This window comes from Asterias amurensis, chromosome 7 (assembly GCF_032118995.1).
Source record: "Asterias amurensis chromosome 7, ASM3211899v1".
Classification (NCBI taxonomy): domain Eukaryota; kingdom Metazoa; phylum Echinodermata; class Asteroidea; order Forcipulatida; family Asteriidae; genus Asterias; species Asterias amurensis.
The window spans coordinates 23,697,922-23,717,410 of NC_092654.1; the positions used below are offsets into that span (position 1 = coordinate 23,697,922).

General features: G+C 40.5%; 2 protein-coding genes across 4 annotated transcripts in view; both read left to right on the forward strand.

Moving 5' to 3' along the window:
• The window catches only part of LOC139939289 (uncharacterized), a 50,629-nt gene extending 31,809 nt beyond the window's left edge, over positions 1-18,820 (forward strand). For 2 of the 3 annotated variants that reach the window (XM_071935041.1, XM_071935042.1), the window contains exons 4-7: positions 6,533-7,177; positions 8,789-10,579; positions 12,045-13,845; positions 14,980-18,820. In XM_071935041.1, coding sequence (XP_071791142.1) covers positions 6,533-7,177; positions 8,789-10,579; positions 12,045-13,811 — 4,203 coding nt within the window. In that variant the 3' untranslated portion in view covers positions 13,812-13,845; positions 14,980-18,820. Of the gene's footprint in view, positions 1-142; positions 262-6,532; positions 7,178-8,788; positions 10,580-12,044; positions 13,846-14,979 lie in introns of those variants that run through there. The other variant, XM_071935043.1, reaches the window with a different exon arrangement.
• Positions 1-19,489, forward strand: part of LOC139939294 (alpha-1A adrenergic receptor-like) — a 221,726-nt gene that overhangs the window by 59,920 nt on the left and 142,317 nt on the right. The gene's annotated exons all lie outside the window — the stretch shown is intronic.

A 19,489-nucleotide genomic window follows, 5' to 3' on the forward strand; every position in this document is an offset into this window, starting at 1 on the left:
TCAGGTCATACTCGGGTTGGTCTCTTTATCAATGCAACAGGGCAGTCAGGGCAGAATGGGCAACTATTCGCTGCTTACAAGGTACGATTGTCTGGGCATACTCGGGTTGGTCCCTTTATCAATGCAACAGGGCAGTCAGGGCAGAATGGGCAACTATTCGCTGCTTACAAGGTACGATTGTCAGGTCATACCCAGGTTGTTTCCTCTCACAATGCAACAGGGTAGTCAGGGCAGAATGGGCAACTATTCGCTGCTGATCAGGTACGATTGTCTGGGCATACTCGGGTTAGTCTCTTAATCAATGCAACAGGGCAGTCAGGGCAGAATGGGCAACTGTTCGCTGCTTACAAGGTATGATTGTCAGGTCATACTTTATCAATACAACAGGGCAGTCAGGGTAGAATGGGCAACTATTCGCTGCTGATCAGGTACGATTGTCTGGGCATACTCGGGTTGGTCTCTTTATCAATGCAACAGGACAGTTAGACCAGAATGGGAAAATTTTCGCTGCTTACAAGGTCTGATTGTCAGGTCATACTCGGGTTGGTCTCTTTATCAATGCAACAGGGCAGTCAGGGCAGAATGGGCAACTATTCGCTGCTTACAAGGTCTGATTGTCAGGTCATACTCAGGTTGGTCCCTTTATCAATGCAACAGGACAGTCAGAGCAGAACGGGCAAGCATTCGCTGCTGACAGAATGAGCAACTATTCCCTGCTTACCAGTACCCAATTTCATCGAGCTGCTTTTGCAGACAGTATTGCCTACACATTTGAGCTTGGCAAAAATGAGCAAGATACCAGTCAGAAATGGTATTTTGGTTGGTAAGCTTATATTCTGGTAAGCATAATGTTGTTGTGCTAAGCTAGTTTTTGTGCTTCAGCAACTCAATGAAATTGGGTCCAGGTATGATTGTCGGGGCTTACTCAGGGTGGTCCCTCTATCAATGCAACAGGGAAGTCAGACCAGAAGGAAGCTTGTTTTGAAAGTAGGAAGTAACATGTTCTCACATATGATACAAACAGGAAGGGGAAAGATATTGTATGTAGATTCATTTCATATTTAGATACAAACACAAGGCTATCTACGTGGTTTTCCTTGAAGTAAGTTTGATTGTTATGTCACAAATTTCTCAATAGTATTTGAAATCGTGGCATAACATGTGATCTAGCAATACAAAGATTAGGGTTCGAATCCCACCATAGTGATTTGCCTAGATGAACTTTCTTTCACAGAACTTGGGAAAGTACCGAGTATACATTGCTTAATTATACTCATCGGTCTGGGTGAAAACCACATAAACTTTTTCCCTATAATGTTGAATGTAAAATTCCTAGTATCTCCATGTTTGTAGGACAAAATGTCCTGATTGAATTATGCAAATGTTAGCAGCTCTGTGTGTACACAATGGATCAAAACATCCTTCAACATATCATCAAGACACCTCTGAAAGCCCACTTGTTTTGAGAGTGCCACCATCAATGACTTATTTATTTCATCTCGCCTCAGTGTCTTTGAGCAAACCTTTGATGTAGGCGCTTGATTGATTGATGGATGTGAACTACATAATTTGCACTTTAAAAGGTTTGGGTACTTTTTGTCTAACACAAAGCACGAACGTTTGCAGATTTACATTAAACTTACAAGGTTTTAAAAGATAATGACAGTAGAAAGCTTCCCTTAAAATGTTACTTGCTGAGGTGCTATTTTTTTCGAGAAACGAAGAAGACAATGTCAAGTAAATTGCTGTAGCATGTACAACAGATTTACGCTACTCTCCTGAGAACATTGCCCTGTGATTTTCACTATTTTTTTTCTCTAAAACTCGCCGACTATATGAAGCTGAAACTTCTACACGTATACGTAGGCTTATTACATACATCTTCATTTACAGTGATTATGGATTCATGTCGTGGCCAAAAACTTGATCTACAAAAGGTATCAAAATCCTTTAACAAATACTGCAGTATGTCAATTAAGGTGTAAGTCTGTGAACATAAAGTCAAACATAGCAAAGAAAATGTTGTATTGTTCGACTGTAAAATATTCCGCCTTTTGACCTCTGTGCATCATCCATGTGTGCAGAGTCCAAGAGTCAAACATTTTGTCAATACTTGTTTGGACCCACATCTACAGGTTCATGTGTAATAACTTGTACAGAACTCCACTAGGAATACGTCAGGGTCACTGTAGTATCTCCGCGTTGTGTGCACTTTAAATTTCTTACATGAAATCTGAGAACGCTGGGAGTGGGCGGTAGCAATTATATGCTCCTCGGGAAGAAAAACAGAAACGGGATTGAAGATTGGACTGACTTAATATTGACTTGGGATTGAGAGTCGGCTGCAGTTTTTCTGAGAACTCATTATGGATGGATTAATCAAGTTGACTAGAATGCACCAGGTTTGTGTTGACTATTCAGCAGTTTAGTGTATACCAGCAGGCTATACACTTTCATGCACCATTTATTTTGGTGATAAATTAATCATATGGACACATTAATTGTTGACTTGTTTTTTACAAGTGGCGACTCCCCCCCCCCCTCCCAAAAATATATATATATATATATATATAATTTTTTTCTTCAAAATAACACCCTAACGAAATCTCTTTCCCTTCCTGAAAACTGGTTGTGCGATCTTTAGCCAAGCTTTAGAAAGGGCCCTAGGTTATTCAGTCCACCCTTCCCTATCTCGGCCCCCAAAAGACCCTCACCCCAGATTTGTTTTCAAAACTTTTGCCCAACATTGAGTTTTGATAAATTATTGGTTACTTAGTCCTTTAGAAATAATGACATTATTTGAAACTCTCAGCTTTGTTTTTTTACCATTTCCAACCTTAAGAAGCAAACTGTAAAATGCTTCCTAAAATATACATTAACTTAATGTATGTTGCGGACATAGCACATCAAAAATTACATGCGAATTACGTGCATACTACAATTAGATTATCTGCCTTGAGAAATGATCAGCTGTTACCTGAACGATGGATATGATGTTTTTGCATTTTGCGCAAAGAGTCTCCAGAGCTTTGTACTCAAAATAAATTGATGGAAAAGGGCAAAGAGGAGGCATACATCACAGTATGTTTATTATCATTTACATGTACAAGCCTGACAAGCTTCAGTAGATGAATGTGTACTCTGCTATTGTAAAGGGCAAGGTTTTTTTTTTACTTAGTAAAGGGTATCTCAATGAATATATATTTGGTTTGCGGTAATACCATGTGTGTTTCTACTTGACAGGTAGAGTTTGTTCTTAGAGAACTGTCTTGCTTTTATTCTTCTTCGCGACAGTAGAATAAAGCAAACAGTCCTCTAAGAACAAACTCTACCTGGCAAGTAGAAACACAAATGGTGTTACCACAAACCAAATATGTATTGATACCTCACCATGCAATGCCTCAAATCCTATATATCTCAATGAAGGAACTGCAATATTTCCAAAGGGCACAAAGGCGGTGACATGGGGAGTTGGGGCAGCTGCCTTCATTGCCTTGGTGAAGTATCAGGCCTAATGAATGTATGTAGATAATGGGAGGACGATTAGAAAAAGAATGTTACCAATATGCCGACAATTTCTGGCGTTCTTTTTCAACATTATTTATTTTGTTAATCTTAAAGACCAGAATTTACATATAGAAGAGTTTGCGGTAACACCATGTAATAATCTCTAAATGAGTTGGGGTGGTTCTGAAAAGAACCGTTGGTTTAACTTGACGTTTCGATCAGTATGCTCTGATTGTCTTCTGGAGAATGCTGGACTCTGATGCTGCATGCTGCGTTTCGATCAGAGCATACTGATCGAAACGTCGAGTTAAACCAACGGTTCTTTTCAGAACCACCCCAACTCATTTAGAGATTATTACATGGTATTACCGCAAACTCTTCTATATCTTATCTCCACCATGCATAGTTTCAAATCCTACTTAGAATTTACATATGTAAATCATGTATAAGAGACATTTCACGTGCATTGGTAAAATGGGTAAACATTGGTATTTAGAAATCACCAATACAAATTTGTAATCAGCCTCACGTTTGGACCCGATGAGCAGGGTCTTCAACATTATTTATTTTGTTAATCTTAAATACCAGAATTTACATGTAAATCATGTATAAGAGACATTTCACGTGCGTATGTAAAATGGGTAAACCTTGGTATTTAGAAACCACCAATACAAATTTGTAATCAGCCTCACGTTTGGACCCAATGAGCAGGGTCTTCATCAAGGGTTTAAAAAACAACCCAGAAAGACAAAAACTGAAGGCGATTACTCAGCAGCATATGGGGTGTCAAGTGGTGTTAGAACATTCATCACTTCCATGATTGTAATACGGTACATTCATGAATTGTTGACGTCGATCAGGATAGATCAATGTTTACAAAATCCCAACTGAAGATTGTTTACAAACACAAACACAAAATGCTTCCGAGTATAACTCACAATTCCTATTCCTGCTTGCTCAGCTGGTGTGATTATGTTGGGCACATCTCACGAGCAAGCAAAACACATACGATTGTAAAACTGGATACGCACTAATCTACTAGCAGTCCATGCTAAAACTAATTGTAATTAAATTTAGTGGTCTAAGTTAACAGGAAATGAGAGGAAATGCACTCTTAGTGTATTATGAATAATCGCTTAGAAATAGCATGCTTCCAACTCACAAATTGCTCCATTTTCAAACTTCACATGCTTGTATATTTTTTTTTTCTCCAACGAACCTGTTCAATGTTTGAATAATCAATCAGAGGGGTTATTTACAGATTCCCGAATGAGTCAATGCTCGGCCATCTTGGCTAGCTTGCTCTTCCCACTGCCTTTCGTGCAGTCAAAGTGAGGTTGGATGTGAAGGATTAGTCGGGTCTCTTTTCGTGTATGACAGAGTAATCCTCATTAAAGTCTCAGGGAACTTGACTCAAGATGGCCCTAGATGATAGGGGTCTCAATATTACATTGGGCCTATTCCAAAACCTAGCTCTGGCTTTGGCTTCAGCTCAGGCTTTGGCTCTGTCACCAATATTGCACATTTTGCATGACCGGAAGCCAGAGCCTAAGCCGGGGATGGGGAAAAAGGCCATTGCTGGGGTTGTGTCGAAGTAGTGGTTACTGCTACGGCTAACCCTTGTTTTCCATGTCATGCCTTGAAGCCTCCTTAGCAACACTCTTAACAACAGTTGTAGCTATAGCTGCAGCCGCTAATTCATGATCAGCCTAAGCATTGCTCCAAGTAGTGGCGGATAGCCTGTCTGAATGTAACTGTTGACGTATAATGTCAGTGTCATTGTCAAATGGGTTTTATGTGTGGTGAAAATGCCATCCCTGTTTACAGGTATTCCCCGCTTGATTTCTAGCCACAAGTGGCCAGCCAGAGTGTCGCCGTTGTCCTAATTAGTTCTGGTATGATGCATAAACCGCACGCAACATGACAGAATTCACCAATGAGTTGGGATTAGGTGTAATGAACACATGACCGACCACTCTCCCACTGTAGAAACAACATCAGTCAGTTTGCAGTGCAGGAAATGAAGTAATCTTGGGTTGGCAATGTTTGAGCAGGATTCAATACCAGGGAAATACATCAAGCTCAAATTATAAACATAAACACAGAGGTTAAATTTGGATGAGTTGATACACAATTTCAAGTTCATGTAAATGTATCCTTGACTCTCTATTTAAAGAATGAAAAAAGACAAAAGAAGGAAACTTTCCTGGAAATATCAATCCTTTCAGCATTAATTCTTGATTTTGTTTATATTTTTAGTTTTTTTCATGAAACAACTGTTGAAACGTTCTTTTGGGAGACTGTTTTTGAAGTATATAATAGTTTGATACATGTAGGTTCTGAATCTAAGGTGTCTGTCACTATCTGTTTCTGTTCACTACACTCAGGTATCATAGACTCCCACTAAGTGCCATACCCTCTAGGCTAGTATTGAGTGTTTCTTGTTTATGTACAGCTGGTATTATTAGGAAATCCCATGGCTTGTGTACTGTAGACTCGGTCTCCTCAGTCTCCTGTTGACTTATGTGGAATGAGCCATTTAGGCAGGAGAGTAAATCAACAGTAATAAGGATTGCTAGGAAAGTAACTTAAATGTGTGTCGTGGCTAAGGGCACCAGACTCAAGCCCTGGTGTTTATGAGTAGCGGAGTGTGGGTTCGAGTCCCGGTCTTGACACTTAGGCAAAACACTTTAACCATTATTGCTTTGTCATTTGGATTGGGTGTACAGCATTAGGTCCCTTGTGCAGTGTAATGTTCTCGATAACATGCATTCGATAACAAACGGTTTCAAATGCTTTTCAAAGACCAACTCGTCCGATCCAAGGCAACGTGTTCCTTTATTAGGATCCTGCTGCGGAGCAAAGATACAAGTAGAGGATGAATGCGCTGCAGTACCTTACTAAATCCTTAGAAGCAGGTGCTACATAAATTGACCTCTGTCTTAAAATGTTTCTGTTTGTTCAAGCACCTTGAGTACCTTATTGGTATTAAATGAATACTTTCTTTTCATTGTTTTCTTTTTAGATGATGCGAGATGCAAACAACCAACTCCCTGCCCCTGTGGTTTCAGTTGCTCCTAACAATGGAGATATACGACCTCAATGGTCGCAGATGTTCGTTAGGCTTCCTCATCCACTCCATATGGCACCTAGGGGTATGCTATTCCAGCCTGGTACCCTACCTCGAACCATCCCAATCCCTCACGGCGCCATGGTAACCAACGAACCTAACAACAACATCAACCGAGGCATTCCATCGCTAAGAGGTGGACGGAAACGACCTGGCAACAATCCTGCAGCATTTCCAAAACTGTCGTACGGGGCAGAGCGAGTCGGAAAGAAACCACGAAAAGAGAACGCCATGATTGAACTCTCCTCAACCCGAAATGGATTAATCGCTGAGCGGCCGAATCTAGCTGCCATGCATATAAAGCCCATTATTTTGGACTTTGAGGTGACTATGCCCAAACTACCTCTACCCAGACCCATCGTTGAGGACTGTTTCGATGAGATGGGTTCTCATGATGACAGCAGTACAAGGAAGCAGATGGAGACTAAAGAGTCGTCACTTGGTATTTCTAGATCTGGGTTTGATTCGATACCAGCCAGCCCACGTGCTGCAGATAGTGCAAATGGGTCAGCAGCAGATCTAGTCAATAAATCTTTAAATGTAAGTTGATGCAGAAGTTTGGGTCAATTCTTTTTCTATCATAAAACCAGAGAACACATTTCTCATTTTGAGAATTTCTCAAATGGGCTTAACAATTTTGATTTCCAGTCAGAGTTGTTGTTTCATGCCTTGCATGGTGTGGATGATAAGAAAAACTACAGTAGTAAAGTGCTATTTTGGCGATGGTAACTTAAAACCAACCTCTTCCTCCTAAAATAATTTTTTACGTGGTTGTACCCAGAAATTTTTCTTACAGTCAAAGAAACAAAATTGTATATCGTCATTTTTGTTTTGCAATACTGTGAGGTAATTCAATCACACTTAGCGAATTTACTAACGCGTTTACTAAGCCGAAATCAAGTCAAAAACCTTGTTGTTGTAGACAGCTCTTCTAAACTGAAGTGTTCCCTTCATTCAGTTATAATCCACATAGTGACCAGACACGGAAGTGTTTTGGTAAAAACAAGGATAAACAAACTGACAATTTTGAATCTAAAATCTTGATAACTCTGGCTATCAGGGTTTTAGAGAAATATTGATGTACTTGTACAAATACAAAATGCCAAGACATTCCTGTTTTCTTAACAACAAAAACAAACAAAACACAGACATTAATGGTACTTGATTAGATAGAGGTTATCTACAATAACTGTCTGCCTTGTAAACTAGACAGTTACATGCACTCTGCTACCATAGTAGAGCTGCCAACTCCCTGATTCTGATGGGAGTTCCCAACTGTTCTCGCGATGCCTATTCTCGGAATGGTACACTTGTGTCCTTGAGCAAGACATTTAACCATAAGCTTCTCTCCACCAAGGGGTAAAATGGGTACCTGTGAAGACAGAGATGGTATATGTGAATGATTAGCTTTGAGCATGGTAACTCACAGCACCAGCTGTATACTCCCCAGGGAGCTGAGATGGTTTAAGGAATGAAATGAGTGACATATGAACCGAGCTGAAGTCCATTGAATGCAGCCTCTTCACTTCGTCCTTTTTGCATTCGGACATAGTACCCATACTGCCAGGAAGACACCTTTTGGGGGAGGCAGTGATGGTGTGTTTGGACGTCTGTATTTCAGTACTGCAGTCAAATTGTTGAGACTCTCTGTCCTGAATGAAACAAATTGTTTTGGTGTGCCCATCAGAAAGTCCACTAAATGATATTTGAAGCTTTGTATGTTGTGGGAAAATCACAAGTAAAATTGTGGGTACAACAACCAAGTAGGAAATTTCTTTTGGAAAGAGTGTTTGCTCTGAAAAAAAGCCGGTGTGGTCTTGATGTTTCGATCAGTATAGTTCATTCTCCTGAAGACGAGCAGAGTATACCATTCAAAACGATGAGACCACACAGACTCCTTCCAGAGCCATCACTCCTCCCAAAACATGGTTGTACCCGTCAGGTTTATAATTTATGTTACTTCTTAGAAATTTCCCTGAAAATAAACCAGTCTTTCCACGGTCTGGTGAAGAAAAGATGAAAATCTCCCTGACTGTGCTCCCCTATTATATTGAATTTTATTCTAACTATCTCCCTGATTGTTGTACGCAATCGCCCTGAACTTTGGCAGCTCCACCCTTGACTTATGGTTATCATCCTTTTTCTTGACAGGTTTCAGGGGATAAAGACTCTGCAGGGAGGACCACAAACCACAGTGCTGATCCATTCAAGAAACCGGATATTGAGAATTATCGGACTAACGTGTCTGCTGGACGCTGTCTGTTATGTCAGAATCCAATACCACCAAACGGATCAGGGACTGCAAGTGCAATAACAATCTGTGTGAAATGTACAAAGGTTGCTCTCTCTGGCCCCAAATCACTGAAGCCAGTTCCCAAGTTCCCCTTCGCTTGTAACCCCAAACTGGCACCCAAAACTGTTTACGTACCTGGTCCACGTCGGCCTTTCAAACCCAGACCACCACCCCCAACTGGACCTCAAAAGGCTGTTGGAATCATGCTATATCCACCGAGGTCTCTCCCTAAAGCCAAACACTCCAGTACTCCAGTACCATCACCTTCAGGACCTCCTAGATCACCCAGTCAGTTATCAGTTCCAGGTTCGCCAGCTCCCAGCCTACCTCTTGGAAGCCCTCAACCACAATCACCTCTGATAATGCACAGTGCTCCCCCGAGTCCTCGGCAAGCATCAGAGGCTGTACATAAGTTATCTAGTCACTCCCTACCACCAAGCCCGTCCATGATCTCTCCACAGCGGCGAGCATCCCCAGCTCCTAGTGACACTAGAGAGACTGACCCTATACCAAGAAGGCCCTCAATCTCATTACAAGTTCCAAGTCCAGGTTATAGTTCCAATCCTTCAACTCCTAGTGGAAGGGATTCCTGTTCATCTGAAAGGCTTGCACTACCACCAGGGAGAGAACAGGATGATGCGACTATAAAGGCACTTCTTCAACTGGGACGGGGTGTTGACCGTGTTGATCAAGGAGCCACAGAAAGCATGTCGATACCGTCACCAAAGAACAGAACAAAAGACAGAGACTCTGCACCTCAACCCTATCCAAACAGTAGTATTCCCATACCCCATTCACCTATATCATTGCCTCCTGTGGCCTTACCAGGCAACCTACCTCTCCTACCTGGACAGGTTCCTATGATTCCTTCAAACACAGGGGTAGTGATGGGTCCAGGAGGACAGCTTCTTCCCATAGTACCAAGTTGGCCGTATGGTCTCCCTACAAGTGAAGCTTTAAACATGCTGTCTCAAGGAGTGTACCCACCAGGGTCTTTATTCGTCCAACCATCTCTATCGAGAGAGTCATCAAGTCCCACATCAGCAACATCAGACCTCAACAGAAACCCGTTGACAGATTCACCCAAACCATCCAGTGCTGGATCAAGCCCAGAAAGCCCTTTTGATATTTCCCAGATGAAGTACCGCAAGGGTTACAAGAGATCAAGGTTAGCCGACAGAGTGTCAGACTCTCCTACTGGAGGAATCGGTTACGGACCAGAGCATGGTCAAGAGGATAAGTCTAAGCCCAAGAAGTCGCTAGTTATCGTTGGGACGAACTGTGCTGGATCCTCATCAATCAAAAATGATGGTAAAGGAGGATCCTATCATCAGGAGGAAGGCTCAAGAGATGGAGTGGAGATGTACGGGAAGTCATTCTCCTGTCATTGTTCTGGACGGGAAATCATTCTCCTACAGTGCACCGACTGTGATTTTGTCTGTAATAACAAGCTTGGCCTCGATCTCCACATTGCTGCCCAGCGACACGCAGAGAGTCGCAACAAGACCACAGCGCTGGAGGTCTCGTCTCGACATGCAAATGAGGCTGATGATCGGGATGAGGTAATGTCTCAGTCATCGGTGGAGACCCAGTCTGCTGATACGGACACGGATGCAGCCTCACCACCTCTGAGTAGAATCCCCAGAGAGGTAATGATTAGTCTAACTTGCTATATAAACCCATATCAGGCTCTATAAGTTTATGAATGGACCCATTGCACGGCACGCAATGTGCATCTACAATTTCCACCATTGTGATAGTCAGTTGTGTTGCATACATTCTGACTCCCAAAATGGGGGACAGGCTAGGTACATTTCAGTGTGCTGCATGTCATGAAATAGTCCTTGCACTGGCATTATGCGGCCACAGTCTGCCAATGGTTTGCCATTTTGAGAGGTAAAAATGCATGTAAAGATATGGTGAGGTTCTCACTATTCGGGGAAGCCCATTTTTATGACTCAAAGGTAAACATCCTTTTCAATGGTTAGGTGTGTTCATTACTTGGATCATTAAACTTGGTGGATGAACACTTAATGGGCAGTAAGTGTCCCAATGTTTCTGCATGATCCAATTAAGACCACTGTTTAGGAAATTAATTACACAGAAATAACAGGTGTGAGTTGCCAGAGGAAGAGGATGTTGTTATTACGGCCTCTTTCTTTAAAGGGAAGGTACACGTTTGGTAATTACTCAAAACAAATATTAATTTAAAAATTGACTTGGTAATGAGCATTAGAGAGCTGTTGATAGTATAAAACTTTGTGGGAAAGGACTCCCTCTGAGTCTGAAGTAACGTACATGTAGTTTCTGAGAAAGAGGTAATTTCTCACTAAAATATTAAAAGACTTCTAGCTAGAAGTCTTTTATTCTTATCTGAAAGCACACAAATTCGTCCAACATGGGTGTTTTTTCTTTCATCATTTTCTCGCAACTTCGATGACCAATTGAGCCCAAATTTTCTCAGGCTTGTTATTTTATGCTTATAATGGGATACACCAAGTGAGAACACTGGTCTTTGACAATTACCAAATGTGTACAGTGCCTTCAAAGGAGCTTTTTCCGCAATTCCTTGCTTTTATTTCCTGCAATGCACACTTGCACATAACACAGCATGAACAAAATAAATCCTAATTTTTATTCCATGGTTTGTTCTAGGTTTTGGTTATATTTTTGTCGTACAGTAGTTGTAAAGTTGTGTTGAAATTTTATCAGAAAAACTAGCCGTCACTTTTGAACAAGTTTTGTTTTCCCCTGCCGTTGACGACACCCTGCATGGCTCCCAGAAAAGACCCATAAAGTTCCAATAAAAGTCAACACTGAAGAACCAGTGTTTCAACAAGAAGAGCATAATACCAGTAGTGCTGGTATGTAAAATAATTCACAAGACAGACTGGAAGGTCGTTTATCTTTGTTGATGCATTATTCACTGACTTGTTTGGAGTGATCAAAATGTGTTTCGTATAAAATCATTACACACTAGCGTACCTTCAGTAACAAAAAAAACCCAATAATTTTGTTTAAGCCCAAAATTGAAAACTGTTTTGTACATTGATGAGGAAGTAATGTGTACATTTGTATTTTAGTTTTATGATTTATTTTGTTTTTACCTTGTAGGCAACATGGTCAAGATTAACCGATACAAACAATCAACTACCTCTGCAATCCTGGCAAGAGAAGGTGCTTCAATGCATGCCTCCTAGTCGTGCCTTCCACCAGGGCTCACTAAGAACACCTTGCATGACCAGCAGAGCCAGCTTCATCACTGCCCCAACTTATGGCAGCTTTGGAACAGTAACTGAAAACACAGTACCTCTAGATCTGAGTGGTAGGAACTTCCAAGCTCCACCATTCTTACCTGGCATCTCTCCTCCATTGTATACCATGGAAGAACTGAGTAAACAGCGACCTAATGAGGAGCCTAGTCCATTAGATCTCTCTGGTTATGGCCGACCACTCGGAGATTGTAACATACAGCCGCAGTTTGTATCAAGTCGTAGGTCTAGTACTCAGGGAAGCATGCCACCTAAGAAGACCGCAGTAGATTTGATATCCAGCCAACAACCTGTCTCAGTACCAAGCCTTGTTTTTACGTCGTCATCCAATAAGAAGCACCCACCTCCACAGACTTTCTTTGATCTGTTGCGACAGCACGGTATACCTGTCTCGACAGATGCTGTCACGTCCACCTCAAGTTCTTCCAAAAGTGTACATTCGCCGAACCTCCATACGAAACTCTCAAATATACACTCTCCCGCTGGTCCTTCTTCCCCTAACATCAGAAGGACCCTTATTGATAACCCTTCTAGTCCTAAACCTTATCCAGTGATTCCAAGTATTGTTCTATCAAGCGGCGCATCTGCACCGTCCTCTGCCCCTAAATATATGTTTCCAACAACAGAGCTGACTCGCCCACCACCAGGGGCTGTTACTAACCCTTTACTTACACAACCACAGTTTCTTAACTATCAAGGAGGAACAATATCTGTTAGACCTACTCATCCACTAACACATACTCATGTGTCATCCAAAACTGTGCCGATACTTTCGCCTTTCTCCGGTCATGAAATGAGGCTATCTCCTGGTCGGGAACCACCCCATTTAAGAGGTTCTGAATACCTTCCAGTGGAATCAAGGAACATGCATGTTCCCTCGCCAACGATCACTTTAGGATCACCAAGTATGGGCTCATTGAATTTCCATGACTCCCCGGCCGTTAGGCAACGTCTCAGTGCCCCAGAGTCACCCAGAGAGTACTCCAATCGTAGAGATTCCTCCCCCATTCGATCTCCTCAAGCATTGCATATCAAAATTGAGCCACCAGACTCCAATCATGATGGAGAGTCTGGTGAGAGGATAGAACACATCTGGGATGAGGAGGCAGAGAAACAGGAAAGAGTTCTAGAAGCTAGCCTGAATACATCAGTCCATAGTTCACCTCCAAACAGTAGCAGGAGTGGTATAGGCCGGACGACATGGAGTATCACATCAAAGAGCTTACAAATCAGGGACAATTCGTTTATGAACTCAACGGCACAACTTAGTCCAAGAACTGAGCAAACCCCCTCCAGGAATAACCAGTTTAATGCCTCACATTTCGGTGCCAAGGATTCTTATTCAGGAGTGAATGATACCCTTGAGAGACTTTCCTCGCCTTCTATGAGTGTCAGTCCAAGTAGAGAAAACCACCGAGACTTTGCCAGGGATGATCTTCCTGCCAGGGAAGGTATGTTTTTGGGTCATCCTGTATCCAGGTCAAGGGACAGCCTTTCACCCAATGCCAGCCGAAGTAAAGAGTTGAACGACGGTAGACGCGAGGCTAGTAGGATTTCTGCTTCGTTACCTGCCAGTCCAAGTGCATGGCAGGTCAAAGTAGAGAAATAAAGCCTGGAAGTGGTTGTGGTACACGTTAAGACATGTAAGTGGGATATTTCCAAATGTAATAATAATAATAAATACATTTATAGAGCACAGAAACTACCCAACATTAAGTATATATTCTACTGCGCTATAAACAAGAGCTCCTGATATGCTGTCAAATGTAAGGCCTTGCTTGGGTTTTTAGATTTAAATTTTGAAAGTCAAGTTTGCTTAGAGTTCAGATTGCTCATTCACAGCGGAGTACAAGCAACATTAGAATAGTCATTTGCCAAATATTCAGTGCTTCAATTGTGTTTCATCTTGATCACTATCTAATGATGATCTTTTCTAATTTTGAACAACAACCTTAAACACCTTAAAGGCAGTGGACACTATTGGTAATTACTCAAAATATTTATTAGCATAAAACCTTACTTGGTAACGAGTAATGAGGAGAGGTTGATAGTATAAAACATTGTGAGAAACGGCTCCCTCTAAAGTGGAGTAGTTTTCGAGAAAGAAGTAACTATCCATGAATTTGATTTTGAGACCTCAGAATTAGAATTTGAAACTTTGTGTGACAAGGGTGTTTTTTCTTTCATTATTATCTCGCAACTTCGTTGACTGGTTGAGCTCAAATTTTCACAGGTTTGTAATTGTATGCATATGTTGAGATACAGCAAGTGAGAAGACTGGTCTTTGACAATTACCAATAGTGTCCAGTGTCTTTTAAGATAATGTGACTCACTTATGGATTGGATCTTATTGGACAGGAATGAAGTATAATCTTTAGGGATAAGGGAAAGGGACCATTTTATTAGCAACCATTATCGGGTTGGATTCATTATAAATTACATCAAAAGTTACAAAATACATCACATAAACTTTAAAACTAATAATTAACCTTTTTCACAAAATTGTAGCCAAGGTTAGAAAAAAGAAACGTAGATGACTTTACTGACAAAATCCTTTAAGCTACAATCCCTGCCATATCTCGTTGGGCCCCAGCTCCCAGGCCCGTGCTCAATGTTGGTTTTCATTACGCAGTCAGCGCTCCAGCTGGGGTTAACAGCATCGAACAGGGTTGGGGTATTGAGGGGTATGTTTATTGTCACATGGCCCAATCATTTTTGCCTGGATTGTAGATGTTGACATAATGACAGATTTCAATTTTCTGACGATTCTATTGCAGTGATGCTACTCATGGTGAGAAGGTGCGAGATGCTGGAGAAAGAGGTTGAGTTTGATCGAGAGGAGGAAGAGGCAGGCCAGAATGACGATGAGGATGGAGACCGAGATGGCGAAGAAGAAATATATCGAGATGAAGAGGAGGTAACCAATATGAACAAGAGGAGGTTGAAAGACAAGAATGGTGAAGAAGCCGCAGGACCAAGATGGATGATCATGAGCAGGTAGAGAAAAACGAGAATGGTAAAGAAGGGGTAGACCAAGATCATAAAGAGTAGATAGGCCAAGACAATGATGAGGAGAAAGACCAAGTTAAGACTAAGAGAAAAAAGTCAAGAAGGCTCTGAAACAGGTACAGAACTTTGTGGCGTCACTTCGTCAATTCATCATTTGTCTAACATCTCTTGGCCTCATGCTAAAACAGCGCCCTCTCTGACATAAATCAAATAACTCCCATCATTGCCGACAGTCGCCTTGGTGCCTGCACGTTCCAGCTTTTGACCTCGGCTATGACAGTGCATGCAAAGGCTCTATGTTTAATTGTACATATACTTTGAATGTATGTGCTGTTTAAATAAGACTGTCTTATTTGTATCATGCCCAGCATTGCTTTTTGCAAAGAAACCATCTCCAGGGTTTCTAATGTGTACACTTAGTGTGTGTAATTATAGATGACGTGATTCGTGACCTCATTAAAGGCAGTGGACACTATTAGTAATTGTCAAAGACTAGCCTTCACAGTTGGTGTATCACAACATATGCATAAAATAACTAACCTGTGAAAATTTGAGCTCAATCGGTCATCAAAGTTGTGAGATAATAGTAAAAGAAAGAAACACCCTTGTCACACGAAGTTGTGTGCGTTTAGATGGTTGATTTCGAGACCTCAAGTTCTAAATCTGAGGTCTCGAAATCAAATGCGTGGAAAGTTACTTCTTTCTTGAAAACTAAGTCACTTCAGAGGGAGCCGTTTCTCACAATGTTCTATACCATCAACCTCTCCCCATTACTCGTCACCAAGAAAGGTTTTATGCTAATAATTATTTTGAATAATTACCAATAGTGTCCACTGCCTTTAAGGACCCGCAGGTCAAGGGTTAGCAGGCAGACAGTAGACACTGGTCAAGAAAAGAAAGCTTGTATTTTCAGTCATTGTAGGAAGATAAAATCAAAACAGAATTTTTGTGTTCTGCATCTGTTAAGGTTGCAATGGAAAAGTTTCCTTATCTACTCAACCTTTTGCCTTGGAAATGCCCTGTTGAGTGCCCTACTATTGCTGTAGACCAATAAATTGCTATCAAAGCCAAAAGAGAACTTTGGTGTTCAGCTCAAGTGAAACTGTAAAACATCTACAAGTTTCCCAATCTGCTCAATATTTGACCTGCGATGATTGATTGGAATCATCTTTCTGAAATGATGTGACAGTCGTCAATTTACCTCATGCATTTATGTCATCGCGCCGCCATCTTGGAGGTAAAATACCTCCAGCCGAGGGAGCCCTACTCAATTGTGCGTAAGTTCTAGTGACTGTCCTACTACTGCTTGTGCTTAATTTGTAAACCACTGTTAAAAGTCAGACAATCTCATTGTGAACTGAAACACTTTTGGAACAGAAGTGGATTTATCGATTGAGAAACAAAAGTCCCAGCAAAGACACTTTTCATCAATCTTTAGAATCTTCAGACCGAGAAATAGCCATCCAAATTGAAGTTGTTCATGTACCTCAACCCTGGCTTATATTCAAAATAAAATATTCAAACTGCCTTTAACTATTGTGCAAGCTCAGTGGTCTAGTGGTAAGACATCTACTCTAATGTGGCAAAGGGTTGTGGGTTCGAATCCCACCCGAGTAATATACAGTGCATAACGGGCATCAGTGTATGGGTAAAAAACATAATACTCTTGGCTTACCATACAAAACTTGTTAAAACAGTGTAGTAGGTTGGGAAAATAGAATTGTACAAACGGTAAATGTCACTGTAACAAATAGACCCAGATGAAATGCAATCAGCGTTTTTTTACACGTACACTAACAAACAAAAATCTTAATTATTTTGTTCAGGTGCAGAATGTTATTTTAATTATATTCTGAAATATTTGTTTGCCAATTATTTATCTAGAGTACCTGTCAATAGAGACCTTGGTTCAGAGATTACATTTGATGATTTGAAAAGTGGTTTTCTCTGAATCAATTACCTCATTCTCAATAGAAGGATTCAGAAATCTTGCATGAATTTGTTTATTTTTTTAGTTTAGTTTATTGTTTAATAATGCTGAAGGGACTGTGCACTGTTTGCAATTATCCCGTTTTTGGTTTGTTTACAAGCTTTTGTTCAAAATATTATTTGGTTTGGAGAGTGTTATACTTCAACATATCTTTGGTTGAAAGTAGGGCCATAGGTTTTGTTTTTTGTCAACGTAATGCTTATTTAAAGGCAAAACTATAAAGAAAGATTTGATATAAGTCACATGTGAAAGTTTCAGCTGGATACAGTGTCTACTTGCTGAGAAAAACGGCAAAAAAACTTTCTTAGTATTTTCATAAGAATGTCAAATCCATTCATGTTTAGCGAGGGGACAAAGTGTCCCTGGCCGCAGCATTCGCAAACAAACGCCTATTCTCAAAAGTCTGAGTACTCACATGTATCATGAATAGTTTCTCAGATTTATTTGTTCTGGGGTAGAAAGTTATCAAAACTAATCCAAACCATGTTACTTCAAAGGGAATCCTTTCTCAAAATAGTTTGAAATTACAACAGCTAAAAGTAAATTTTTATGGTGATTACTTTTTGGATTATTTACTAATCTATGAAACTACCTTCAAAGGACATCGTGTACTCAATTCTACTTTGAGTCTAACAATCTTTCTGACCTTTGAGAATGATTCTTCTAGGGTCCAAACATGAGGCCGTAAGTGTTTTCAATCTTTTCAGCCATGATTTTACAAATACCGTACTGTTTACAACTTTCCATAAAATGATTTAATTATTATTATTTTTAAAGGAAGATTAACCTCCTTTTAAAGGTTTTTTTTATGCTTATATTTTAAACACTTCTATCGACTTGTTTTTCTGAATTATATATATATATATATTTTGTTTTCCTTGCAATTTCTTTGGTGACAAATATTGCCAAGGTTGGTGTGCTCTGTACAGGTCCAGATAGTGACGATTTCTAGTCACATCTTCTGAAAATGCTGCAGTTAGTTTCAGTTTGATGACCGAAAGAACACAATCAGTTCTGGGATCATTCTCCCAAAGAGAAGTTTGTTGAAAACGTTTCTTGCAGTCCAGTGCGCTTGACCTCTTAGCTATGAATCGCCAAAATCAAAAATAGAAAAATGATAGGGATTACGGCTTTAGAAAATGGACAATGAATTATCAATCAAGATAATTCTTCTTAATACAGTTTGTAAAATCTTATCAATTAGCGGGCAGGAAGCTTTTCAGCTGAAATCTTAGTTTTGGGTTTCTCAGCTGTGTCATTGAAAATTGAAACACACAGAAAGTCTAGCTGTACCTGGAACTTTGCTTTACTGTTTACTTGCAGTTAAAGGCAGTGTTTACGCGAGGTGGTGCATATTGCTGCCAGACCATGCCAGAAACACAAGGGGAAAGCCCCTACTCTTAATGATAATTGTACTGGGTTCTTCAACAATGCCATAGTACCTTTCGCTTTAAGTCATTAACACCAACGACAAAGCCTTAAGTGGTGTATGGGAGGGCGGGGCGTATAGCCCATGTCAGAACTCTTTCCCCCAAGAATGAAATGGAAGAAATGCACAAATGAATGGTTAAGACAATAAATAGCCCCACTGTGTGTTGTGTCCCGTCCCCCCCCCCCCCCCCCAACAAGTTTCAATAAGCCACTTCGGAATGTCAGCGGCGCATGTCTGTTACTGCTGGCAATGGATTTTGTCTATCTCCCGTAACCTTTTGACAATACCAGTATTGTCAAAAGGTTATGGGAGATAGACAAACCCGTTGTCAGCAGTAACAGACATGCGCCGCTGACATTCCGAAGTGGCTTATGCTGAGACTTAATCTACACTCTGCTGAATCAGAATTTATAAAGATTCAATTACTGAAAAGCCCTGGCGTCGATTTTACAAAGAGTTGAGACTAGTCTAAATTCAAATTAGGATGAGTTACTCCTCCTAACTTAGGACAAGCCTTAAGTTTTTAATAACTCCTAAAGAGTCCAAGGACTAGTCCTAAGTTAAGACTATCTTTGAGAAACCGATCTCTGGGGTATTAAATGACACATTGTCCACTTTCGGTATCAAGTTATTAGAGAACTATGCAAAAAATGTTTTCTTCACTGAAAGCTTTTAAATTGTTATTTTTTAATAAATATTAACCTAGGCCTTATATTAAGTGCTAATCCATAATAATTCAATAACTCTCTAGATTTTAAACCATGGAATATTTCTTCAATTTTAATGTAACCCAAATGACATTTATATATATGTAAAAATGCAAAGCCATCTAAAGATGATTTAGAAGGCTGTTTTT